The sequence below is a fragment of the Bos indicus x Bos taurus genome, chromosome 11 (genome assembly GCF_003369695.1).
Source record: "Bos indicus x Bos taurus breed Angus x Brahman F1 hybrid chromosome 11, Bos_hybrid_MaternalHap_v2.0, whole genome shotgun sequence".
In the NCBI taxonomy this organism is placed as follows: Eukaryota; Metazoa; Chordata; class Mammalia; order Artiodactyla; family Bovidae; genus Bos; species Bos indicus x Bos taurus.
The window spans coordinates 24,802,493-24,828,111 of record NC_040086.1 but is presented as its reverse complement, the minus strand read 5'-3'; the positions used below and the strand labels follow the sequence as shown (position 1 = coordinate 24,828,111).

The window sequence follows — 25,619 nt, the reverse complement described above, 5'->3', positions numbered from 1 at the left end:
TACCTAGGAGACACAAATTATACTGTCATCAAATTAATTGGTTTTCTAAGCTCAAATGTAATTTAAAATATGATATTTCCTCGACTGGTCCTATCAACAGACTTTAAAGGGATTTTAGAGAACATAGGAAATAAATATAGTAATGTTGAAGCAAATAATCAACAAAATAGTTGTTCTGTGTTCTGCTGCCTGTACAGCTTCTAAAAAGTATTTTTAACGACTCCCTCAGGAATCGGCTCTTGCTGGTGTGAAGCCAGGCTCTTCACTCCACTAGCAGCAGCAAACTTTTCTTCATCCTCATATTCTAGAACAAATCCATTTCCAAGCTGTACTGAGTCCTTAGTCTCAGTGTTTCTCAGAAATGAACCCTTCCGTATCTACAGAGATACAGGGGTGGGGTTCCCATTTCTTGGCTGCAGAAGTGCCTCCTCCTTAGGATAACCTAAGGGGCAAATGACTCTTCCTGAGATCAAGTCAGTTCTGTTCTTAAAACCTTCAGGGATCCCATTAGCTTCCTGGATGAAAGCTGACTTCTGTAGTGGAGATCCCCATGCTTTCAGCCAAGCAATGCGTTAGCTTTCTTTCAGGCTTTAATCCTCCACACCTGTGATTTTGCTATTAGACATGCTCTGCTCTTTCTCTCTACCAGTTCATGGCCATCACTTCTTTTGATTCTGTCTTGAAACATTTCCTTCAGGATGTTTTTCTAGTTTAGTAGCAGCTTAACAAGTAAACAACTCCCATTTTTGAGTTTTTAGTCACATTAAATGCTTTTAAGATAAATTACCAAGTCTAGATATAAAAAATTTAGAGATTTTCATTCTTTAAGAAATCACCCAACAAGGAACTATATTCAATATCTTGAAAATACTTTTAATGGAAAAAATCGTAAAATTTATATATACAATGTCTCTATATATTTATCTCTATATATCTGAATCACTTCGCTGTACGCCTGGAACATTGAAAATCAACTATGCTTCAATTAAAAAAAAAAAAAAAAAAGGGCACAAAAAAACCAGCCAGAGTGATTTTACTTTGTGAGCACTCCAATTTTTAGGTCTCTGCGTTTTCGCTAAGAATCCACACTAGAATCAGAGAGCAAAATGACTCTTTCTGGTGACCTCTAGTGGGCACTAGATAACTCTACACAATTATGAAAAGTGAAGGGCAAAGTAAAACCCTTCCCAGCTAGGTGTACTCCGAAGTCAGATCACCACATCCCACCTCATCCCACCACACTCTTAATTTTTCTTCCAGTATGTTTTGCATTTAACAGTTTGCCTTACAACTCACCTGTTTCGCCTCTGGCGGGTACTGCGCGAGCAGGGCTGCCTGTGCCGGATGTCGTGTGAATTGCTTGAAGCAGTTTAAAATAATCCCTGCCCAGTGGAGCCCACTCCCAGGGCATCGAACAGTGCCCAGGGAAGTACCCTCCGCAGAGCCTGAAAGGGCTCTTCAAGCTCGAGGGCCGGTGCTGCAGCCGGCTCGGAGGTGCACAGGAGAAATTAAGACATTATGAAAAGGAGAATGCAGACGAAGGTCGGGCAAAATTCTGTTCTTGTCAGTGGCAAGACAATTCTCCCCAGACATTCATCCCACTCTACAGGGAGCGTCACGAGGGGGTCCAGGGGCGCTAGGCTTAGGCGCTCTCTTAGGACAGGCAACCCAGAAAGCGGGGGCTGGAGCCGCTCCTCCGAGAGAGGCGGCACCGAAGCTGGGTGCTGGGATGTGTGGCCGCCTTCGGAGCACGCGGTACGTGGGTCTCCGCGCCGGGAGAGGAAGGAACAAAGTCGGCAAGAAAAGAATTGCTGGGGTGCCTTCTCTTGAGAAATCCTGTGGGGCGGTCTCAGAAACCTAGCTGGGCTCCGGAGAGTTTCTGGAAAAAGCTCTCCCAGAGCCGTCTGTCCCCGCCCCTCAAATCCTGCACCCCAGTCCTTACTCCTCCTTACCCTCCTGCAGCCTCCTTTGGGGGGGGCCGTTAAAAGGGCCCTTGGGGACTCCCCAAGTCATCCCGATGTTCCGGGGAGGGACGCGGTCACTGAGACCCCCAGGCTCGGGGCTTTTCTACCCCTTCCACTCGGGGCTCCAAGCTCGGCGCATCCCTGCTCTGCGGACCCCTCCCGGCCACTGCAGGCGAGAGCGGAGGGGGAGGACAGCGTCACGAGGCGGGGAGCCCGAGGTCCAGGGCGGGGCGCCGGGGAATCCCAGCCTGAGCGAGGTGCGGACTCGGGTGGGAAGAGGAGGGCGGCGCGCGGAGGGAGGTGAGCGGAGCGGAGCCAGGAGGCAAGGAGGGGTAACCGCGAGGAGGCCCCGCCCCCGCCTCGCGGGGCCGGCTCTCTGCCGCCTCCGAACCCGCTCACTTTGCCTCTTGCTTCTGGACGGCGGTGGGGCCCTTGCCGGAGCCGCGGCCAGAGGGAGCGCCAGGGACCCGGAGCCATCCAGCGCCCTCGCTTCCTCTCGGCGCGCACGCCCCCGGGGAGGGGGGGAACAGCGCCGCCGCCTTGAAAGGGCACCCCGGCCTCGGAGGGAGCATCCCCCAGGCGCGAGGGGCGGCGGCGCTGGCAGCCTCTTTCTCGGCCAGTGGGGCGCAGCGCTGGCGCCTGAGGGGGACTCCCCGGCCACCTGCAGGGACCGCCGTGCGGAGGGAGCGTCGCTAGCAGCCGCGCTGGGCTGCCGAGAAGGCTAGAGCCAGGGGCCCCCGGGTCAGCGAAGGGCAGCAGCGCAGCCCGGAGGGAGAGCCTGCCGGACAGCCCGCGGGCCCCGACGGCGCGCTCCCCCGTCCGCCAACCGCAGGCAGGCCCCGCGCGGCGGCCGGAAGGGGCGGCGGCGGCGCCCTCGGGCTTCGGGGGCTTCGGGGCAGCCAGCCATGACCTTCGGGCGCAGCGGGGCGGCCTCGGTGGTGCTGAACGTGGGCGGCGCCCGGTACTCGCTGTCCCGGGAGCTGCTGAAGGACTTCCCGCTGCGGCGCGTGAGCCGGCTGCACGGCTGCCGCTCGGAGCGCGACGTGCTGGAGGTGTGCGACGACTATGACCACGAGCGCAACGAGTACTTCTTCGACCGGCACTCGGAGGCCTTCGGCTTCATCCTTCTCTACGTCCGCGGCCACGGCAAGCTGCGCTTCGCGCCGCGGATGTGCGAACTCTCCTTCTACAATGAGATGATCTATTGGGGCCTGGAGGGCGCGCACCTAGAGTACTGCTGCCAGCGCCGCCTCGACGACCGCATGTCCGATACCTACACCTTCTACACCGCCGAAGAGCCGGGCGCGCTGGGCCGGGACGAGGCGCGACCGGGCGGTGCCGAGGCCGCCCCTTCCCGGCGCTGGCTGGAGCGCATGCGGCGGACCTTCGAGGAGCCCACGTCGTCGCTGGCCGCGCAGATCCTGGCCAGCGTGTCGGTGGTGTTCGTGATCGTGTCCATGGTGGTGCTGTGCGCCAGCACACTGCCCGACTGGCGCGCCGCGGCGGCCGACAACCGCAGCCTGGATGACCGGAGCAGGTACTCCGCCGGCCCTGGGAGGGAGCCCTCCGGGTAGGATGCACTGCTTCTCTGCCCGTTGCGTCCGTCCTGTCGCGTCTGTCCGTCCCGTCCGTCGGTCCAGTCTCCGTCTTGTTTGCCTCTGGGAGGCCGAGCTCAGTTGGGTTCTGGGCCCAGCGAGGCCCCAGGCGCGGTCAGCCACGGGGTTGGGTTGGCCCTCACTACCGCCCGCCCCTTCCCCCAGCTCTAGCCGGCTCTGGTCTGTACACTAGACGCCTCTCTTGAGGGCGAATCGCCAGCCTTGGGGAGGGGCAGATAGAGATGACAAGCCTCTCTCATCTTTGTAGTTTACTTTCGAGCAAATAGGAACCGGTTAATTAGATTTCTCTGAACTTCTGTTGTTAGTATTCAAGAATTTAACCTTGGGCTAAGAGCAGTTCGAATTATTTGCTAATTTTTGATGGTGTTTGAAAAAAGGAAGCCTTGTTATCATGGAGTGTGGTCGGCTGTACACCGCCCACGCGTACACGCTGCATAAAATATTGTAATGGAATTGTGATAAAGAAGATTAATATAGCGATAGATTCTAAATAATGGATGTCTGTGCCCTTTTCTCTCTTCTTTTCCTATCAAATACGGAGTTAGTAAGGCACCTGTCCACCATTTGCTGCCAATATGACTTCTAGAAGATCTTCAGGCTGGGGAGGGGGAAAAAAAAAGGAAACTGCCCTAACTTCAGAAACAGTATTACAGTATTTAGTGGTTTTTCTTTTCACTTTACTAGGATGAAAGAAAAATATTTTGATCTTTTCCTTCGATGGTGCTTACTTTTCAGTAGTGATAACATATTTCTGTTTTTAGTACTGGAGAGTTTATTTTGCATGTTTGGTGGGAGGAATAAACAGGAAAGTTGGACTTTCAAGGGAGAGAGCCTCTTTGGGCACAAACACATCATTGTATTATGTGTTTTACCTTAGATTCTAATTTAAAATCCCCCTTCCATTCATTTAAAAATTCAGTTGCTTGCCTGATAGTCTTTTCCTCATAGACATGTGCATGGTTCCAGTGGTACTATGTGCCTGATACTGGAGTGTGTTACTTCCACATAATACTCTTCCTTTGGAGAGTAAAGATTTTTATTTAATTCTCAGACACAAAACTCTCTGGGACGATGGAGACCATTACTGATAAGCTGCCTTGGCAAAAAATCCAAGATACATACTTTGAAAGGAGATTCATTAGGAAACGCATTTTGTTTATTAGGTTCTGAGTTTTTTGATTTACAGGAAAGAATTATTTATTTGGTACTGCATCAGTACAATGAAATTAATTTATGTATCTAAATACATCAAAAACCCTTGATTCTTTTAGAGGGCCATAGGAAAATGAGCCATAAATGATTGGCCTTGAAATTATTCACTAGTAATTGTAGAATTCTAAGGTTAGTGAAAGTTCAAGGTACATCAGCAAAGGAAATAGGACAAATGAGTTATTAGTACAAATATTGAACGGAATTGGCTAAGTCACTATATAAGCAAAAACAGCGAAATGACTTGAGTAATAATTTTGGGAGGAGAGAGGGCATTTGGGGAGGAGAGGAGTGAAGTCTGGAGATCATTAAGGTAAGGCATTTGGAAAGAAATGAGAGACATGAATAATAATTTTAGGGGAAGAAAGAGAAAGAAACCAAAAAGGGAAGAGACAGATGGAAAAGAGGAAGACTGCAAAAGAAGTGAAGGAGGAAGATAAATGTTTAATTTGTGTATATGCATTTTATGTATGTATATAATTATTCAAGTCAGAACTGTTTCCTAGATACGCAGATATTTCAGGCAGAAACAATGTTTTTCTTGGCTTAATGGCCCAGTTTTAAGCTTTACTCTGAGTGTAGGTATGTGAAAACCATTATCTGTAATCCCAAACAGATAAACTGAAAGATGACTGAGTTACTTGAGGCTGAACAAAGCAGAGGGAGCTTCCCACAGGCCTCCTCTAACAGAGAGCTAAGGTGGTACTTTGAGAACAATGTCTCAAATCCTGTTTGCTTGTGGTTACTGAAATTAGTCTTTTTGTCTGAAACATCATTCTGATCATTTGACCAAATTTGGCACCTGCCAGATAAGGTCAAAACCTTTCTTGGCCAAAAGAGAAGGTTCTTACCTTTTATTTTGTTCTGTTTGGCTGCACCAAGTGGCTTATGAAATTTTAGTGTCCCAATGAGGGATTCAGTTCAGTCGCTCAGTCGTGTCTGACTCTTTGCAGCACGCCAGGCCTCCCTGTCCATCACAACTCCCAGAGTTCACTCAAACTCACGTCCATCGAGTCGGTGATGCCATCCAGCCATCTCATCCTCTGTCATCCCCTTCTCCTCCTGCCCCCAATCCCTCCTAGCATCAGAGTCTTTTCCAATGAGTCAACTCTTCACATGAGGTGGCCAAAGTACCAGAGTTTCAGCTTTAGCATCATTCCTTCCAGAGAACACCCAGGGCTGACCTCCTTTAGAATGGACTGGTTGGATCTCCTTGCAGTCCAAGGGACTCTCAAGAGTCTTCTCCAATACCACAGTTCAAAAGCATCAATTCTTGGGCACTCAGCTTTCTTCACAGTCCAACTCTCGCATCTATATATGACCACTGGAAAAACCATAGCCTTGACTAGTCGGACCTTTGTTGGCAAACTAATGTCTCTGCTTTTGAATATGCTGTCTAGGTTTGAATAGTGAGAATGCAGAGTCCTAACCACTGGACTGCCTGGGAATTCCCCAAGGCTCTTTAACGTTTAATCACAATCTGCCTTTGTTAATTTACCCATTGTAATTTGGAAGCATCTTTTGAGTATCTGCTGTGTTTAAGGTGCTATTGGTATTCCAAATATTGCAGCTTTCTTTTTGGTGAGGAAAAAGTGTCAGGTTGGTAATGTAGGATCAGAGGCACAATTGATCAACAGCTGAGATGTTTTGAGAACATCTTCAAGGTGAGAGAGGATGGAAACAAGCCATCTTTGGAAGGGTGCTGAGGTTGTGCACTGCCCAACACTGGTGAAAGGTATCATTTATATAAACTACAGTGTTTGAAACCTGTGCAACCATGTGTACCCCATGTGGGAGCAAAATAAGGAGACTTTTCCATCTAATAGGGACATCCAGGGCCTAGGCATAATGTTTACATATTACATTTGTGCTGTGCTGCGCTGTGTCGCTCAGTCGGGTCTGTTTGTGACCCCATGGATGTAGCCCGCCAGGCTCCTCTGTCCATGGGGATTCTCCAGGCAAGAATACTGGAGTAGGGTTGCCATGCCCTCCTCTAAGAAATCTTCCCAATCCAGTCATCGAACCTAGGTCTCCCGCATTGCAGGCAGATTCTTTACCGTCTGAGCTCCAGGGAAGCCCATGAATACTGGAGTGGGTAGCCTATCCCTTCTCCAGGATATTTTCCCAATCAGGAATCGAACTGGGGTCTCCTGCATTGCAGGTGGATTCTTTACCAGCTGAGATACCAGGGAAGCCAATATTATGTTTAGGGAGTGTGAATTCAGTGATGGAGAGAGAAAGAGAGAGAGGTGGGCAGTGAGTGCAGTGTTAGAAGGCCTGGAATGAGAGGGAGAATAATTTTATTCTGCAGGCAGTGGTTAACTGTTGGCAGGTTCAGGGTGAGTGGATCATGCATATAAAGTCACAAATGTCATGAATTGTGTACTGAAAGTTGGAGATGGTGGAGGGTGGAAACAGAAAGATGAGTTTGGAGATTTTTGCAAAGGGAGGGAATAAGAACTTGGATGGCTTTGAGGTGGTGAGAATGGAGATAAAATGACAACTCTGGGAGAATTAGGAAGAAACAAAGTAAATCCAGGGCATCGGGAGGATACAGGCTCAGGGACTGAGTAAGTGGATTTCCAGGAGCTTGGGGAGCACTCTCTGCCACCTGCAGGCTCCATTTGTCCAGACCAGTCTACTCACGTGTTCCTGAACCACCTGGGCATCCCTTACTGTGCAGTCAGTCCCTTGCCTATTGAAATTGGATCATTCATCAAGCCCAAATCAGAGTCTATTTCCCTTTTGAAACCTTTCCTGACTGCCTTAGTATATATGATGGTTCTTCTTGAGTTTATTGAGGCATTGCTTCCTCGTGCAACTTATTTGGCAGCTGTAATATCCTTCCTAGCATGGTAGTTATTTTTTCATATGAACATGTCTTAGCTCCCAAACTAGATGAGATGCAAAGCCCTAGAAGGCATCTAAAGTCTTTTATACTATTTATTATGATAGCATCTTTTAGAAGAAATTATTATTCAGGGACAGTAAATATCTGTTGTTTATCTTGTGTTTTAAAGTAGAAACTTCCAGGAGTATATCTTCTCTTGCATAGTTGGAGGAGCTGTGGGGAGCATTCAGGCTGAGGCATTCAGGTGGTGGAACTCTTAATTAAGAAAGATGAGATCCTGTGCTAGAATGAGAAAAAAAGCCTAAGTCAAGGAATAATTATTTATCAAGTACTTATTGTGCAAAAAGAAAAAGGATGAGAATATATCTTTAATAAGATTTTTCTGAAGTTTTGAAATACCACACAATCTATTTGCAAGAAATCTTGAGATGTCTTCCAAATCAATGATGTGAAAACTTTTTATATATGAATATGCTCCTTTTAAATTGCTTTTTTAAGGGGGTGGTTAAAAATCATAGAAATAATAATTTAAAGTTCAGAAGCTACACAAGCAAGCGTTTCTCCATTTTCCAGACATGGAGTTCTTTTCCCTAAATGTAACCAAAGTTATAGCAGTGTGTGTTTCATAGAAGAGATATTCCCTGTATTTACAAGCATATCATATATATTTCCTGCAGAAGGAAATGGTAACCCACTCCAGGATTTTTGCCTAGAGAATTCTATGGACAGAGGAGCCTGGTGAGCTGCAGTCCATGGGGTGGCAAAGAGTCGAATGTCGACTGAGCAACTAACACATATATATTTAAAACAAACAAAAAAAACAGTGTGAGAACAGTATCATGACCTGCTTTTTTAACTCACCAACATGTCATGGAGATTGTTCTGTATCGGTCTATAAAGAGCTGCCTGGTTTTTTATGGAGCTGCGTGACATTTCATTGTATGAATGTCCTAGAAATTTTCGACTCTTAATATTGTTCCTTGTCTGTAGGAAATGCTGTAGTGAATATCCTTGTACATGTACATTATTTTGCTTTCATGAAAGAATATCCACAGGATAAATTCCTGAAAGTTGTCATTGGGTCCAACGGCATTTACACTTGTTTTTTTTTTATTATATGCGTGTGTATATATATATATATATATTTAGTTTTTATTTAAACATAATTGCTGTACAATGTTGTATTAGTTTTAGGTGTTTAGCAAAGTGATTCATTTGTATATTTAGATTTAGATTCTTTTCCATTATAGCTTATTACAGGATGTTGAATGTAGTTTCTTATGTATACAGTAGGTCCTTGTTGGTACTCCATATTTTGTACTTTGTCATTTTCATAGAAATTCCAAACTGCTCTAAGAAAAGGTTGTATCAGTTTATACCATCCAGCAATGTGTGAGAGACCATGTTTCTTCAGACTCTGCAAAGTGTTATACTTTTGATCTTTACCATGCTGGGAAGTCAAGAGATATCTGGAGTAACAGGCAAGTTTGGCCTTGGAGTACAAAATGAAGCAGGTCAAAGGCTAACAGAGTTTTGCCAAGAGAATGCACTGGTCATAGTAAACAACCTCTTCCAACAACACAAGAACTGACTCTACACATGGACATCAACAGAGGGTCAATACCGAAATCAAATTGATTAAATTCTTTGCAGCCAAAGATGGAGAGGCTCTATGCAGTCAGCAAAAACAAGACTGGAACTGACTCTGGCTCAGTTCATGAACTCCTTATTGCCAAATTCAGACTTAAACTGAAGAAAGTAGGGGAACCACTGGACCATTCAGGTATGACCTAAATCAAATCCCTTATGATTATACAGTGGAAGAAACAAATAAATTCAAGGAATTAGGTCTGATAGAGTGCCTGAAGAACTGTGGACAGAGGTTCATGACATCATGCAGGAGGCAGTGATCAAGACCATCGTCAAGAAAAAGAAATGCAAAAGGCAAAATGGTTGTCTGAGGAGGCCTTACAAATAGCTGAGAAACGAAGAGAAGCTCAAGGCAAAGGAGAAAAGGAAAGCTATACCTTTTTGAATGCAGACTTCCAAAGAATAGCAAGGAGATAAGAAGGCCTTCCATAGTGATCAGTGCAAAGAAATAGAGAAAACAATAGAATGGGAAAGACTAGAGATCTCGTCAAGAAAATTAGAGACAACAAGGGAACATTTCATGCAAAGATGGGCACAATAAAGGACAGAAATGGTATGGACCTAAGAAGGTCAGAAGATATTAAGAAGAGGTGGCAAGAATACACAGAAGAAATATACAAAAAAGATCTTCACGACGCAGATAACCATGATGGTGTGATCACTGGACTAGAGTCAGACATCCTGGAATGTGAAGTCAAGTGAGCCTTAGGAAGCATCACTATGAACAAAGCTAGTGGAGGTGATGGAATTCCAGCTGAGCTATTTCAAATCCTAAAAGATGATGCTGTGAAAGTGCTCACTCAATATGCCAGCAAATTTGAAAAACTCAAAAGTGGCCACACAACTGGAAAAGGTCAGTTTTCATTCCAATCCCAAAGAAAGGCAGTGCCAAAGAATGCTCAAACTACTGCACAATTGCACTCATCTCACACGCTAGCAAAGTAATGCTCAAAATTCTCCAAGCCAAGCTTCAACAGTTCAATTCAGTCGCTCAGTCGTGTCCGACTCTTTGTGACCCCATGAACCGCAGCATGCCAGGCCTCCCTGTCCATCACCAACTCCCGGAGTTTACCCATACTCACGTCCATTGAGTTGGTGATGCCATCTAACCATCTCATCCTCTGTTGTCCCCTTCTCCTCCTGCCGCCAATCCCTCCCAGCATCAGAGTCTTTTCCAATGAGTCAACTCTTCGCATGAGGTAGCCAAAATACTGGAGTTTCAGCTTCACCGTCAATCCTTCCAATGAACACCCAGGACTGATTTCCTTTAGGATGGACTGGTTGGATCTCCTCGCAGTCCAAGGGACTCTCAAGAGTCTTCTCCAACACCACAGTTCAAAAGCATCAATTCTTTGGTGCTCAGCTTTCTTTATAGTCCAACTCTCACATCCATACTTGACTACTGGAAAAACTATAGCCTTAACTAGACGGACCTTTGTTGACAAAGTAATGTGTCTGCTTTTTAATATGCTGTCTAGGTTGGTCATAGCTTTTCTTCCAAGGAGTAAGCATCTTTTAATTTCATGGCTGCAGTCACCATCTGAAGTGATTTGGAGCCCCAAAAAATAAAGTCAGCCACTGTTTCCATTGTTTCCCCATCTATTTCCCATGAAGTGATGGGACCAGATGCCATGATCTTCGTTTTCTGAATGTTGAGCTTTAAGCCAACTTTTTCACTCTCCTCTTTCACTTTCACCAAGAGACTTTTTAGTTCCTCTTCACTTTCTGCCATAAGGGTGGTGTCATCTGCATATCTGAGGTTATTGATATTTCTCCCAGCAATCTTAATTCCAGTTTGTGCTTCCTTCAGCGCAGTGTTTCTCATGATGTACTCTGCATGTAAGTTAAATAAGGAGGGTGACAATATACAGCCTTGACACACTACTTTAGTATGTGAACCAAAAACTTCAGAGACTCACGTCCATCCAGTTGGTGATGCCATCCAGCCATCTCATCCTCTGTCATCCCCTTCTCCTCTTTCCCCCAATCCCTCCCAGCATCAGTCTTTTCCAGTGAGTCAACTCTTTGCATGAGGTGGCCAAAGTACTGGAGTTTCAGCTTCAGCATCATTCCTTCCAAAGAAATCCCAGGGCTGATCTCCTTCAGAATGGACTGGTTGGATCTCCTTGCAGTCCAAGGGACTCTCAAGAGTCTTCTCCAATATCACAGTTCAAAAGCATCAATTCTTCGGCGCTCATGACTTCATGGCAAATAGATGCGGAAACAATGGAAACAGTGACAGACTTTATTTTCTTGGCCTCCAAAATCATTGCAGATGGTGACTGCAGCCTTGAAATTAAAAGACACCTGGTGCTTGGAAGAAAAGCTATGACCAACCTAGACGGCATATTAAAAAGCAGAGACATTACTTTGCTGACAAAGGTCTACCTAGTCAAAGCTATGGTTTTCCAAGTAGGCATGTATGGATGTGAGAGTTGGACCATAAAGAAAACTGAGCACCAAAGCATTATGCTTTTGAACTATGGTGTTGGAGAAGACTCTTGAGAGTCCCTTGGACTGCAAGGAGATCAAACTAGTCAATCCTAAAGGAAATCAGTCCTGAATATTGATTGGAAGGGCTGATGCTGAAGCTAAAGCTCTAATACTTTGTCCACCTCATGCAAAGAACTGACTCATTAGAAAAGACCCTGATGCTGGGAAAGTTTGAAGGACAGAGGAGAAGGGGACAACAGAGGATGAGATGGTTGGATGGCATCACTGACCCAATGGACATGTGTTTGAGCAAGCTCCAGGGGTTGGTGATGGACAGGGAAGTATGATGTGCTGCAGTCCATGGGTTTGCAAGGAGTCGGACATGATTGAGTGACTGATCTGAACTGATGCTGGGAGGTGAAAAATGGTGTCTAGTAGTTTGATTTGTTTTGGCCTTGAGTAAAAAATGTGCATCTATTTAGGAGTTACTTATCTTACTTTTCAGTGAGCTGTGTGTACCATTTGCTCATTTTGTCAATGACTTTCTTAGTTGGAAGATTTTGAAAAAGAATTAAGAAATTAGCTCTTTGTTAATGATATGAGTAGAAAACATTTTGTTCTCTAATTTAGGACACCATTCAAAGAAAATCACAGTCTTGGAACATAGTAGCTGTACTTTTAGTATCTATTTGAGAGAATACATAATGGCTAAAAAATAATTGTGAATTCTAACCATTCATCAACCCTTTCTTGAGTCCTGTGACCGTGCGGGGCACTGTAGATACTGAGGTACAAAAAGACAGGGTTTCTGCTCTCATGAAGCTGGAGGACTAGTGGAGGTAGTGGGAAAGGAGACAGCCAGCAGAGTCAGCAGATAAGTAAGAATTTCAGGGAGTGAAAGAAAATCAGAGTACAGAATGCGTCAGCAGTGCTCCTTCATTCGCAAAGGACGTGAGGAGGTGACCTGAGTTAAGACTTGAATTATAGGAAAGATCCAGCCTTGGGAAAGGGAGGGCAGTGTTCTGGATGGCAGAAATAGCACATCCAGAGGCTCTGAGATGACGGTGAACTTGGCGAGTTTCCAGAACAGAAAAGAAAGACCATGTGGGCTAGTTCTTAGTCCAAGAGCGAGAGAGAGGTAGATGAGGTTTGAGGGGAGGCAGTGCCCTCTCAGGCAAGTCTTAGGTGCCCTGGGAAAGAGTTTGGATTTCAATTCACATGTGACAGCAAAGGTTTTGGAAGGTTTCAAAGCAGAGGAAAGATACGATCTGATGTATTTTGTTTTTAATATGCAATGTAAATGCTTTTATTTAAACTTTTTATTTATTTATTTCGGCTGGGTCTTCGTTGCTGTCTGGGCTTTTTTCTAGTTGCCAAGAGCAGGGGCCACTCTCGCTTGCGGTGGACCGGCCTCTCCTTGCGGTGGCTCCTCGTTGTGGAGCACAGGCTGTGGGCGCAGAGGCCTCAGTGGGTGTGGCAATGGGCTTAGTTGCTCCGAAGCATGTGGGATCTTCCCAGACTAAGGGTTGAACTCGGGTTTCCTGCATTGGCAGGTGGATTCTCAACCTCTAGACTACCAGGGAAGTCCTGACACCACTTACCACTGGATGGATGGACTTTTAAGGGGCAAGAGGAGATGCAGCAGGATGTGGCAGGCAAGGGAATAGGCATTTGATCTAGGGCAGTAGCAGTGGCGAAAAAAGTGAAGAGTGGTCAGATTTGGGTAAATCCGTGGGTTTTTATTAGGTTACTAATGATGACTCATCTGCCAGTACTAGGAAGGTCTATGAGATGTATATTGAGTGAAGCAGTGGCAGTGCCCACAGACATGGAGGTCCCTCTTGCTTACCTGCCTTGGCCCACGTGTGGTGAGCTGGGAATCCAACACTTCTCTCCAAGGATCTGCTTCCCACTTTGGAGTATTGTGAGGAGCAGGCTCTGGAAAACAGATCACCTGAGGGTCAGTGGGAAAGGGATCATGGACTATTTTTCTTTCTGTAGAACAAAAACCATCTCATGGAGAGGACTGTCTGTTCTGTTAAAGGTGTTTGGTGAACACTTTCCCCACTTTCCTTAGTGAACAATTCTGGTAAGTAAGTCATCTTAGAGTGGATGATGTTCTTAATGTTTTATCTGACTTATAAGACACACAACAGATTTTTCAGGCAGTTTGCCTTCCAGTAACATCTGAGTATCATTTCAACACTGCTGAAGGCGACTAATGTTCTTTTAGCATTTTAACGTAAAGACATAGTCATTTTTTCATATTATGAAGCAGTGCTTGCTATTTCATAAAAAGATGCTGTTGTTAGTCAGAACTTCTAAAAGATGGACCAGATAAGAAAAAGCTGTCCCTTTTACTTTTTGTTTCCTCAGTCAGTCTCAGCAAAGGTATTCTCTTTTGAGTTTTAAGTCTCTTTAGCATGCAAAGTCTTGCTGTAATTTTAATGTGCTCTTTAGAAATTATTTCTAAAAGTTGCTTTGTGTTGTGGTGAGAATTTGGGGAGATGTAAAGATGTTTGAATTTCTTGAGGTGTTATTTTAAGCCCAGGTTTTAAAAATGAAATAAAAATGAAACAGCAGGTAATGGAAATTTTAAAATCAATTGTATTATTTCTATTGCCTTTTAGGTCAATATTATATAAATTCAGTAGGTTTTAAAGCACTTGAAAAATAAAAAGCAGTATTTGAAACTGTAGATGAAAGTCTCACTGCTTTTACTTTGCAGATAAGGAGGATATTTTCAGAAGCCAGTAATTAATAGATCTTTGATAGGATTGAACATAACCCAGAACCTCAGTTAAAGTCTGTTCTTTCACAGTGGACTGTTTCTTTTAGTATGTATACAGGGTTTTTCTATCTGCTACCAATTTTAGAATTCAGTGGAAACTTCCTTTTGCCATTGTGCGCTTAGTCACTCACTCGTGTCCGACTCTTTGCGACCCCATGGACTGTAGCCCGCCAGGCTCCTCTGTCTGTGGGGATTCTCCAGGCAAGAATACTGGAGTGGGTTGTCGTGCCTTCCTCCAGGGCATCTTCCCAGCCCAGGGATCAAACCCAGGTTTCCCGCATTGCAGGCAGATTCTTTACCGCCTGAGTCACCAGGTAAGACCCCTTTTGTCAATACCTTTTCTTTAATCAAAGTGCTTTCTTTCTCCCTTTTGGTAAGCAAGTTATTTCAAACTTTTTTTTTCAATGAAAACTTTACTCACGTGCCCCTTTCTCCTCCATCCTATTACCCAGTTTCTTTGTATTATTCCAGAAATCTTCTTTGCGTATGTAAACATAGATACACACTCATGTATATGTGTATATCAGTACACGTGTACACATATGTGTGCTAGTGTTCTCAGTTGTGTCTGACTCTTTGCAACTCCATGGACTGTAGCCATTAGGCTTCTTTCTGCATGGAATTCTCCAGGCAAGAATACTGGAGTGGGTTGCCATTTCCTCCTCTAGGAGATCTTCCTGACCTAGGAATTGAATCTGAGTCTCCTGCGTCACCTGCATTGCAGACAGATTCTTTATCCCCTGAGCCATTGAGGAGGCCCGTACACATATGGATGCATATAAATTATATGCACATATTACACAGGTGTCTTTTTAAATTTATAACTGCAATCATTCTATAATCTTTAGTGATTTGCTTTTTTCACTTAATATCTAGAAACTGTTTTCCACGTCAGTTAATGTAAATCTTCATCCTTTTTAAAGTCTGTGCAATATTCCATTGTATAGATGCCACAATTCATTTAACAAGTGTCTGTCCTGTCAATTACAGTAATGGCTGTAATAGCCAGTATTTACAGAATATCTGTGCTGGTCCTTTAAGTTTTTACAATTATTTTATAATTTAAGTCTCATAGTAACCCTACTAGGTAGCACCGTTGTTACCCCCCGGTTTAGGACCGAGACTTAGAAAAATTAAGTAGTATGTCAGACTTACACAGCAGGTAAGTTGTGGCCTGGCATCTGATCCCCAGGTCCCTGCTCTACTCTCCTGTGGAATGGTTAGTTCGACTCTGATTTTTCAAAAATGCAAACAGTGATGCAGAACATAGTCTTTTTCATGTTTCTTTGCAAATTGGTGTCTGTGTATATGTTGGATAAATTCCAAAGTGGAAATACAGCTGGGTTAAAAGGATTGTGTTTAAAAAAATTGCTTTGATGGATATTTCCAAATTTTTGTCTAAAACGTGAATTTTATTCATCACTGCTCTTTGTTAATCATCACTATTGTAATGATAATTATATCATTCTTTACCATCTGAGCCACCAGGGAAGCCCATGAAAATGTTAGTCACTCAGTCCAACTCTTTGCAACCCCATGGACTGTAGCCCGTGCTAGGTTCCTATGTCTATGTGGAATTCTCCAGGCAAGAATACTGGAGTACTGGCTTGCCATTCCCTTCTCCAGGGGATCTTCCCAACCCAGGGATTGAACCCCGGTAGAGTCCCTTGGACTGCAAGGAGATCCAACCACTCCATTCTAAAGGAGGTCAGCCCTGGGTGTTCTTTGGAAGGAATGATGCTAAAGCTGAAACTCCAGTACTTTGGCCACCTCATGCAAAGAGTTGACTCATTGGAAAAGACTCTGATGCTGGGAGGAATTGGGGGCAGGAGGAAAAGGGGACGACAGAGGATGAGATGGCTGGATGGCATCACTGACTCGATGGACGTGAGTTTGAGTGAACTCTGGGAGTTGTGATGGACAGGGAGGCCTGGCGTGCTGCGATTCATGGGGTCGCAAAGAGTTGGACACAACTGAGCGACTGAAATGAACTGAACTGATTCTCATTGCAGGCAGATTCTTTATCGTCTGCGCCACCAGGGAAGCCTGTATTATAATGATAATGCAGTTAATATTAATAATACTTTAATAGCAAACATTTAGGAATACTCTTTTTTAAACAAGCATTATTTAGATATAATTCACATGCTATAGAAATCATTATTTAGAGTGCACAATTCAGTGACATTTAGTATATTCACAGAGTTGTACAGTCATCTTCATCCATACTGTTTATTTTTTTTATTTGACAGTGAAAAGTGAAGCCACTCAGTCATCTCTAACTCTTTGCGACCCCATGGACTATAGCCTACTAGGTTCCTCTGTCCATGGGATTTTCCAGGCAAGAATACTGGGGTGGGTTGCCATTTCCTTCTCCAGGAGATCTTCCCAACCCAGGGATTGAACTCAGGTCTCCTGCATTGTAGGCAGATGCTTTACCGTCTGAGCCACCAGGGAAATCCAGTACTTTGTCTTATTTGCAGAGTGCCAGATCTAGGGTCTTCACTGTGGCATGCAGGATCTTTAGCTGTAGCATGTCAAATCTTAGTTGTGGCATGTGGGATCTAGTTCCCCAACCAGGGATTGAACCTGGGCCCTCTGCATTGGGACTGGGGAGTCTTAGCCATTGGACCACCAGGGAAGTTCTCATTCGTACTGTTTTAAAAATTATGTTTTGGTGGTGTGTTTGAAGGAGTATGCAGTGTGTTAGAAAGCTGGAGCTCATGAATGGCTACTAAAGGGACCCAGGCATTTTGGCTGAGCAGGTGAATCAAACAAAGCAACAAGCAAAACCTTTGTGTTTGAATTAATTCATTCATTCACAAACTGGTGGGTTCTGTTTGAGTTTTGGCATAGTTGTGTATCTTTAAATGATTTTCTTACCTTTTAAGTAGCAAGGACTCGTCAGCTTCTGACTGTATTGGCAAAGGGAAGTGTGTAATTGAGGCAATCACCCTGACTTTCTCAGGTTAAAAAAAATGTCATAAGGAAAAGGCTATGGTAGAAAGAATCCAGGATTCAGGGTCAGGAGGTCACTGGGCCTAGTTAAATGGGGCTTTCACACAGAAGGGTCTAAGGTAAGAATAAAGATGGAGCCTTCAGTGAGGAGCTAAACTAAGAATTATCTTTCCCTGTCTTAGGTCCCTTCTCACTGTCTGTGCTTTCTAGAGGTTGCTTGCATGAGATTCTCTGAGAACACATAGAACACTTTAAGACACATAGTTCAATACCTTGCACATGGGTAGGCACTAAATATATATTTTAAAATGAATTATACATGCAAAAGAGTCATGTAAACACAACAGCATTTTCAGTTTTCAAAGGAATGTGTATATTTGTATATTGTCTTTAACCTGTAAGCAGGTTATATTTTAAGAGATAAAACTGCAGATTGGTTTTATGATTCTCCAGTCATTTATTTGTTAAATTCAACAAACATTTATTGAGCAACTGCAATGTATGTAGGGCTGTTCTAGGTGCTAGGAATACAGCAGTAAACAAAACAGAGAGTCGGGCTTCCCTGATGGTGCAGTGGTTAAAAATCCGTGTCTTGTAATGCAGGGAACACTAGTTCTATCCCTGGTCTGGGACAGTTCCACATGCCGCAGGGCAGCTAAGCCTGTGCACCACAGCTATTGAGCCCATACTCAAGAGCCTGAGAGCTGCAACTCCCGAAGCCCACATGCTCTAGAGCCCATGCTCAGCAACAAGAGAAAGCCCACGCACAACACTGAAGACCCATTGCAGCCAAAAATAAAAACCAAACAAGAAAAGAGAAAGTCTCTGTCCTCCAGAACCATCTATTCTACTAAATAAATATATAGCAGATGGTTCTAAGTACTATGAAGAAATAAAGCAGGGTAATGGGTTTATAGAATGAGTCATGGTCAGGAAAAGCTTCTCTGATAAGGTGATGAATGTCTGAACAAGGACCAAGAAGGATATAGGAGAAAGCTATGTAGATAGCTGAGCAAGAAAGTTTCAAGCAGTATAGCACAGTAATTACAAACCCCTGATGGGTCTGCAAGGGAGCAGAGTGGTAGGGAATTGAGAGTGAAGGACTATAGATGTTGCAGAGCTTTATAGATGCACCAACTAAGAGAATTTATTTTTGATAGTCTTATTTTTTTCAGTCAGCATGAATTCACATTAAAAAAAATCTTTTATTTATTTATTTATTCATTTTATTTTTGGTTGCCTTGGGTTTTCCTTGCTCGAGTAGGCTTTCTCTGGTTGCAGCAAGTGGGAGCTACTCTCTCATTGCAGTGGCTTCTCCTGTTGCCGAGCATGGGCTTTAGGTGCGCGAGCTTCAGTAGTGTGGTTCATGGGCTTAGTTGCTCCTCAGCATGTGGCATCTTCTGGGACCAGGAATTGAACCCGTGTCCTCTGCATTGGCTTGTGGATTTTTATCCGCTGTTCCACCAAGGAAGTTGCGAAAGGTAGATTCTTAACCGCTGGACCACCAGGGAAGCCCAATAGTCTTCTTTTATAAAAGAGAAAATGGTAAAGACTTTGGATTTGTATCTGAATGTGGGATTTTAAGCAGAAGATGTAATTTGACTTAATTTTAAAAGATCACTCTGGCATCGGTGGAGGACAGATTCTAGGGATTAATGGTGGAGCCAGTGAAGCCAATTTGGACCACATTTCACTTCAGCTCTCAAAGGGCTGCCTTGAGTCCTGGGTCCAGGGTGCTAATGGCTGTGTTGGTCCAGGCTGTGGTGTCAGGGTTTTCTTTCCCATTTTCTGGGTAAAGAGGATGTTGTAATTGGCCAAGCTTGCCTCTGACATCATTGGATGACAGGGGTCTCTACTGTGCCCCACCCAGATCTTCTTTTGCAGGACTGGTGATAGCATGGAGACAGCTCAGTTCAGGCCCACCTCCTGTTTTTGTACAGCCCCTGAGCTAAGAATGGTTTTTACGTATTTAAATGGTGGGGGGGAAAATCAAAGGAAGAATACTGTTTTGTGACTCTTGGAAATCACCTGACATTCAAATTTCAGTGTCCATAAATAGAGTTTTACTGGAGCACAGCCCCCATTGTTTCCATATCGTCTATGGCAGCTTTCCTGCTACTTGGGCAGAGTTGAGTAGCTGCAGCAGAGACCATACAACCTGCAAAACGTAGAACATTTACTGTCTGGCTCTTGACAGAAGAAGTTTGCCAACTCTTGTTCTAGAATGGTCGTGTCAAGGGTTTGGGCCTGTCCAGCAGGGCGCCTTCAGACATGTTCCTTCTTTCAACCTAAATTTCTGTTATCAACCCTCTCAAGTCAGGCCCCAACAGGAATGCTCCTGCCTGGTGTCATTTGACTCAGGAACAAGACTGCATTCAGTTCAGAAGCAAAGGGAAGCTTTATTTGCTGATCAAAGAGTTGAGAGCTGGGAGCTTAAGCTCTAGAGCACCTGCTCTCTCAGAAAGGCTGGCTGGGAGGCTGCTTAATAGAGATCTGGACAGCAGGGAGGGGTGGGGGTGGAGTTCTTGCAAGGCTGACTCAGATGCCCTGGTCAGGGTGCCGGATTGCAGTGCCTGCTGGGAGCAGTGTCTTTGCACACGGCCCACTGCCACTGCCGCCATATTGAATTGAGGGCTGTGTGCAGCTTCTGCACACGGTCCAAGCAGCTGAGGTGTGGGCACAGCCATGTCGTGCCAGGAATTCTGGTCTGAGGTGCCTGTGTCAAGGCTGTAGCACATGACACCCCGTGAGCAAGTGTAAACCAGACTAAGCACAAAGGAAAGGAGAAAAAGGTTAGCCTTTATTGCCTAGATTCTGTTTTTATTCCTTGGGAATTGTTACTGGGCTTTGCTTGTGACCATTGTCTCCTTGTAAAACAAAGATAGCGATCATACCTATGACTGATCCTTGTCTTCTAACCAGCCTGATGCCAGATGCTGCCCTTGCATGTCAGCAGTGCCCACCCTGACTCTCAGATGGTTCTGTTTTCCCAAAAGACTTCCCCTGTGTGTGTGCTCAGTCGCTTCAGTCATGCCCGACTTTTTGTGACCCCATGGACTGTAGCCCACCAGGCTCCTCTGTCCATGGGAATCTCTAGGCAAGAATACTGGAGTGGATTACCATTCTCTCCTCCGGGGATCTTCTTGACAAGGATTGAACCCTTGTCTCCTGCATTGCAGGCAGATTCTTTATCGCTGAGCCACCGGAAAAGCCCCGGACTTCCCCCTCCCAGAGCTTTTTGTTCAGTCATAGGAGTTCTGGTAGAGCAGGGGATTTTATTAGTATTTATGGTTGGTGTGGGAAATCAAGTATTTATAAGTTAGGGGCTGTCAGATTTAGCTTTACTGATTTACTCTGAATTGGTAAACGTGGGAGGTGGCTAGAGATGGGACTGCTGCTGCTGCTAAGTCACTTCAGTCCGACTCTGTGCGACCCCATAGATGGCAGCCCACCAGGCTCCCCTGTCCCTGGGATTCTACAGGCAAGAACACTGGAGTGGGTTGCCATTTCCTTCTCCAATGCGTGAAAGTGAAAAGTGAAAGTGAAGTTTCTCAGTCGTGTCCAACTCCTCGCGACCCCATGGACTGCAGCCCACCAGGCTCCTCCATCCACGGGATTTTCCAGGCAAGAGTACTGGAGTGGGGTGCCATTGCCTTCTCCGAGAGATGGGACAGATGATCAAAATAGGGATTTGTGAGACAGGCGGGGCCTATTAAATCAGGACTGCATTTTTGTAACATAATAAAGTTCATGATTTTATAGGGAATAAAATGGGAAGTACATTTTTAAAAAGGAAGTGAGTCATATTTATTAATATACCATACAACTTCGTGGCTGTTGAGAAGGCCCTTGCCCTCCTCATAGTGGGGGGAAGAGCCAGAGAGTCGCTGATGGATGGTGAGCAGGTGAGGCGGTGCTGCTGTAGCAGCCAGCAGAGCTGGTATAGCCTGGGGTGTTGCAGAAGGGCTTCTGCTGTAGCAGCATTTAGGTCTACACCGTACTCCCCGAATGCCAGGCACAAGAACGCAGTGGGAGTGGGGGTGGCACCAGGCTGTGGTTGTATTCTCCACTGTGCACTCACAGTTGATAAAAAAGTTTTACCTCAATTTGTCAAGAACGTCCTTGACAGTAGTCAAAATTATTAATTTTATTGCACCTTGACTCTTAAGTGTATGGGAAGTCGCAGAGAGCACTTCCCCTGCCTCCTGAAACAGTGTGGCTGTCGGAGGGAAAGGACTTAAACATTTAAACAAGTTGTAAGCTGAACCGGTGGCTTTTTTCATGAAACATCCATTTTTATTTGAAAGAATGACTGACTAACCAGGGTCATTGGGATTTGAGTGTATAGCAGACCTTTTCTCACACAGGAACAAGATGAGTTTATCACGTCAAGGAAAGCAGTAGACAGTACTTGGTACTTAGGCTGCATCACTCACTTGTGTCTGACTCTACAGCTCTAAGAACTATAGCCTGCCAGAGTCTTCTGTCCCAGACAAGAATACTGGAGTGGGTTGCCATTTCCTACTCCAGGGGATCTTCCCGACCGAGGGATCAAAAACCGCATCATGCTTGTTGCCAATATTAAAATTAGAGCTTTCAAGTAAAAATTAGACATTTGGAAAACTTGAATCTGCCTCTGTGTGCTTGCCAGCCTCCAAGTAACTTATCAACTTTCCTGGTGAGATTGGTGGTAATATTAGTACATGTGATTTTGAAAAATACTGTAGAGTGAAATGTGTTAGCATTTGGAAGAGCTGCATAATTCAGTAACCAGTACCTCCTAAATGACCAATGCCAGACGGCACACAACCATGTATGGGCAAAAGATATATTCTGAGTGTCAGAGGAAGCACTTGGTTTTAATATAACTGAATAATATACTGAATAAGTTCAGTCATGTCAGTTTCCACATTGCAGCTAACCTTTAAGAAACTACCACTTTTTGAGTTTTGGTGTAGTATCAAAGAATATCCACAGTGTTGGTTAAAGCTATTAAAGTACTCTTCCCTTTTCTAACTGTCTTTCTGAGGTTAAGTTCTCTTCATATATAGTTTAAAACAACATAGCACAACATATGTATTTTTAAAATGATTTATTGATTTGGCTGTGCTGGGTCTTCGCTGCTCTTCCGGGCTTTCTGTAGTTGCGGCAAGCGGGGGCTACTCTTCGTTGCAGCGCGCGGGCTGCTCACTGTGGCGGCTTCTCTTGTTTCAGAGCGGGGGCTCTAGGCCCCACGGGTTTCAGTAGTTGCAGCGACCGTAGCATAACATGCTGATTGCAGAAATAGATTTGGGAATTCAGCTATCCTATATTAAGCCAGACATTATAGTAATCAGGTTTGCAGAAAGCTAAAGCAATGTCACTTTATTCACTCCCTATTTGCTTTTGGAAAAAAAGCTTTATTTAAAAAAATTAAAATGTCATTTATATGTAATGGATTCGTTGTTTTAATTAAACTAATAACTAAATAGTTTTAAAAATTCCTAGTTTTAATATCCAGTATGGTGCATGTTGATAGAGATAACCTAAAGAAACAAAAGCTCTTTGGGGTCCTCAGTAATTTTTAAGTGTTTAAGGGGTCCTGAGGCCAAAAAGTTTGAGAGCCACAATTTTAAAAGCATGAATTTCTAAGTTCTCAACTTCAGTGCGTGTACTTTTTTCTTGAAATTTTTCTATTTTTTGATGTGGACCATTTTTAAAGTCTTTATTAAATTGGTTGCAGTATTGCTTCTGTGTTATGTTTTGGGTGTCTTTTGTTTTTTGACTGCAAAGTATGTAGGATCTTAGCTTCCAGAGCAGGAATCAAATGCATATCCCCTGCCTTGGAAGGTGGAGTCTTAACCACTGGATGGCCAGGGAAGTCCCCAGTCTGTGCAGTCTTATAAACCAATCTGCCTGACATCATCCCTGTGCTGAAGGCAGCATTCTCCTTTCATGGTTCCTGCTCCCATTTCACAAATGGAGAGCATTCCCTTTTTAGCCCTGAATCTTATTGAATAAGGTACATTGTCTCAGTGTAAAAAACCTATGGATGCCAATGAAAGAGACCACTGCAGACATTTTTCTTTTCTTTTTTATTATGTAAGTTTCCAGTGGACAGCATTATAAATCTGTATCCAATACAGAGTGATCCCTACAGAAGTCTACATCCATAACCAGACAGTTGACCTCCTCACCTGTTTCACCCACCCCCCAGCAAAAGATTTTTCTTTTAATGACCTTACCTCTGCTGTTTTCTGAGAAAGGCATATGGCAGTAAAGCAAAGATGACATTGGTAAGAAATACCTAGGGAATGAGTCAGGTTCATGAGAAGGTATCCAGAAGTACCTTATTTCATCTGGTCAACAGACCCCTGGCAATACTCTTCTTCCGTCCCTACTCCCCCCTCTCTTTTTCTCTTTCTCTTTTCCTTTCTCTCTTTCCTTATCATTCCCTTTCTCTCTTCCTTCTTTTTCTCTCCTTATTCACTCCTCCTCTCTCTGCCTTTCTTTCCCTTTCTGTCTTAGAATTCAAAAGTGAGAAGCTTGTCATAGGGAAGTGTATTTACACATCATTTGAATTGAAAAATAAATCACTCTGTTCCTTAAGAAACTACATCTGATTTGAATGATTGAATCTGCAAAGTCAACCCTCACTCTCAAAACAATTATATGGTGGGCATTTTTCATAAACTAAGCTAAGTGTGTGGTCCCAGTGTTTTGATGAAAACATACTTAAATCACATAAGGTAAAAATATTTAATAACAAAGTTGTATTGACAAAGACGTATTGAAATATTTTAATATTCCAACCCTCTCTAATATTACCAGATTTAGAACTGGTGCCTCAAAGTAGCAGAGTAACCAGTGTCTTTAATAGTCACTGGATAAGTCTTGGTTTAAGTGCTTTTTTATGTAGTATCTTCCAGGAAGTAAGAAAGTGAATGATTCTAATGATGGACAACAAATTCTATTAAAAGTTAGATGGTTGTTAATTTTTTGGCTTTTAACAAATTTGAAGAACATAATTGGTTTCACAGCAGATAAATCATTAAGAATATTTTTCCAGTTGTTAATTTTATAAATATCATACAATAGGAAAGTTGCAAGAAAAATACAGTGAACTGTCTTACATCTTTCACCTAGATTCACCAGTTGTGAACATCATGCCTCATTTATTCTATCATCGTTATGACTGTGCTTCCTTTGTTCTATTTAGGAACCTGTCTATAATCATTATTATTTTGCTAAAAAAGTTGCAAGTTGGTTACAAACATCTTGACACTTCATCTCTAAACACTGAAGCATGTATCATTCCAAAACAAGGATATTTTCCCATCTAACAATACAGTGATCACACTTAGGACATTATTTAACACTGATATTTTTAGAGACCTTAGGCCAGTTGTTTTGTAGTTATCTCTTAATTTGGACTCACCTGATGGTGTTATCATAATTGTATTCAAGTCAAACCTGCTCTGTACAAATACAGCATAGGTATAAAAATAATTTTTGATAATAGGTGGTTATAGATGGAACTATGGAGAAGGGAATGGCAAACCACTTCAGTATTCTTGCCTTGAGAACCCCATGAACAGTACAAAAAGGCAAAATGATAGGATACTGAAAGAGGAACTCCCCAGGTCAGTAGGTGCCCAATATGCTACTGGAGATCAGTGGAGAAATAACTCCAGAAGGAATGAAAGGATGGAGCCAAAGCAAAAACAATACCCAGCTGTGGATGTGACTGGTGATAGAAGCAAGGTCCGATGCTGTAAAGAGCAATATTGCATAGGAACCTGGAATGTCAGGTCCATGAATCAAGGCAAATTGGAAGTGGTCAAACAAGAGATGGCAAGAGTGAATGTCGACATTCTAGGAATCAACAAACTGAAATGGACTGGAATGGGTGAATTTAACTCAGATGACCATTATATCTACTACTGCGGGCAGGAATCCCTCAGAAGAAATGGAGTAGCCATCATGGTCAACAAAAGAGTCCGAAATGCAGTACTTGGATGCAATCTCAAAAACGACAGAATGTCTGTGTTCGTTTCCAAGGCAAACCATTCAATAGCACAGTAATCCAAGTCTATGCCCCAACCAGTAACGCTGAAGAAGCTGAAGTTGAACGGTTCTATGAAGACCTACAAGACCTTTTACAACTA

The 25,619-nt window shown here is 43.9% G+C and overlaps 2 protein-coding genes across 6 annotated transcripts in view; one reads left to right on the top strand and one right to left on the bottom strand.

Annotated features, from left to right (window-relative positions):
- The window catches only part of MTA3 (metastasis associated 1 family member 3), a 213,327-nt gene extending 211,459 nt beyond the window's left edge, over positions 1-1,868 (bottom strand). For 2 of the 4 annotated variants that reach the window (XM_027555117.1, XM_027555118.1), the window contains exon 1: positions 1,297-1,857. In XM_027555117.1, coding sequence (XP_027410918.1) covers positions 1,297-1,411 — 115 coding nt within the window. In that variant the 5' untranslated portion in view covers positions 1,412-1,857. Of the gene's footprint in view, positions 1-1,296 lie in introns of all 4 variants that reach the window. The other 2 variants (XM_027555113.1, XM_027555121.1) reach the window with 2 other exon arrangements.
- Positions 1,869-2,784: 916 nt separating this feature from the next.
- The window catches only part of KCNG3 (potassium voltage-gated channel modifier subfamily G member 3), a 57,150-nt gene continuing 34,315 nt past the window's right edge, over positions 2,785-25,619 (top strand). Inside the window, exon 1 of one of the 2 annotated variants that reach the window (XM_027555123.1) lies at positions 2,785-3,501. In XM_027555123.1, coding sequence (XP_027410924.1) covers positions 2,870-3,501 — 632 coding nt within the window. In that variant the 5' untranslated portion in view covers positions 2,785-2,869. Of the gene's footprint in view, positions 3,535-25,619 lie in introns of both variants that reach the window. The other variant, XM_027555122.1, reaches the window with a different exon arrangement.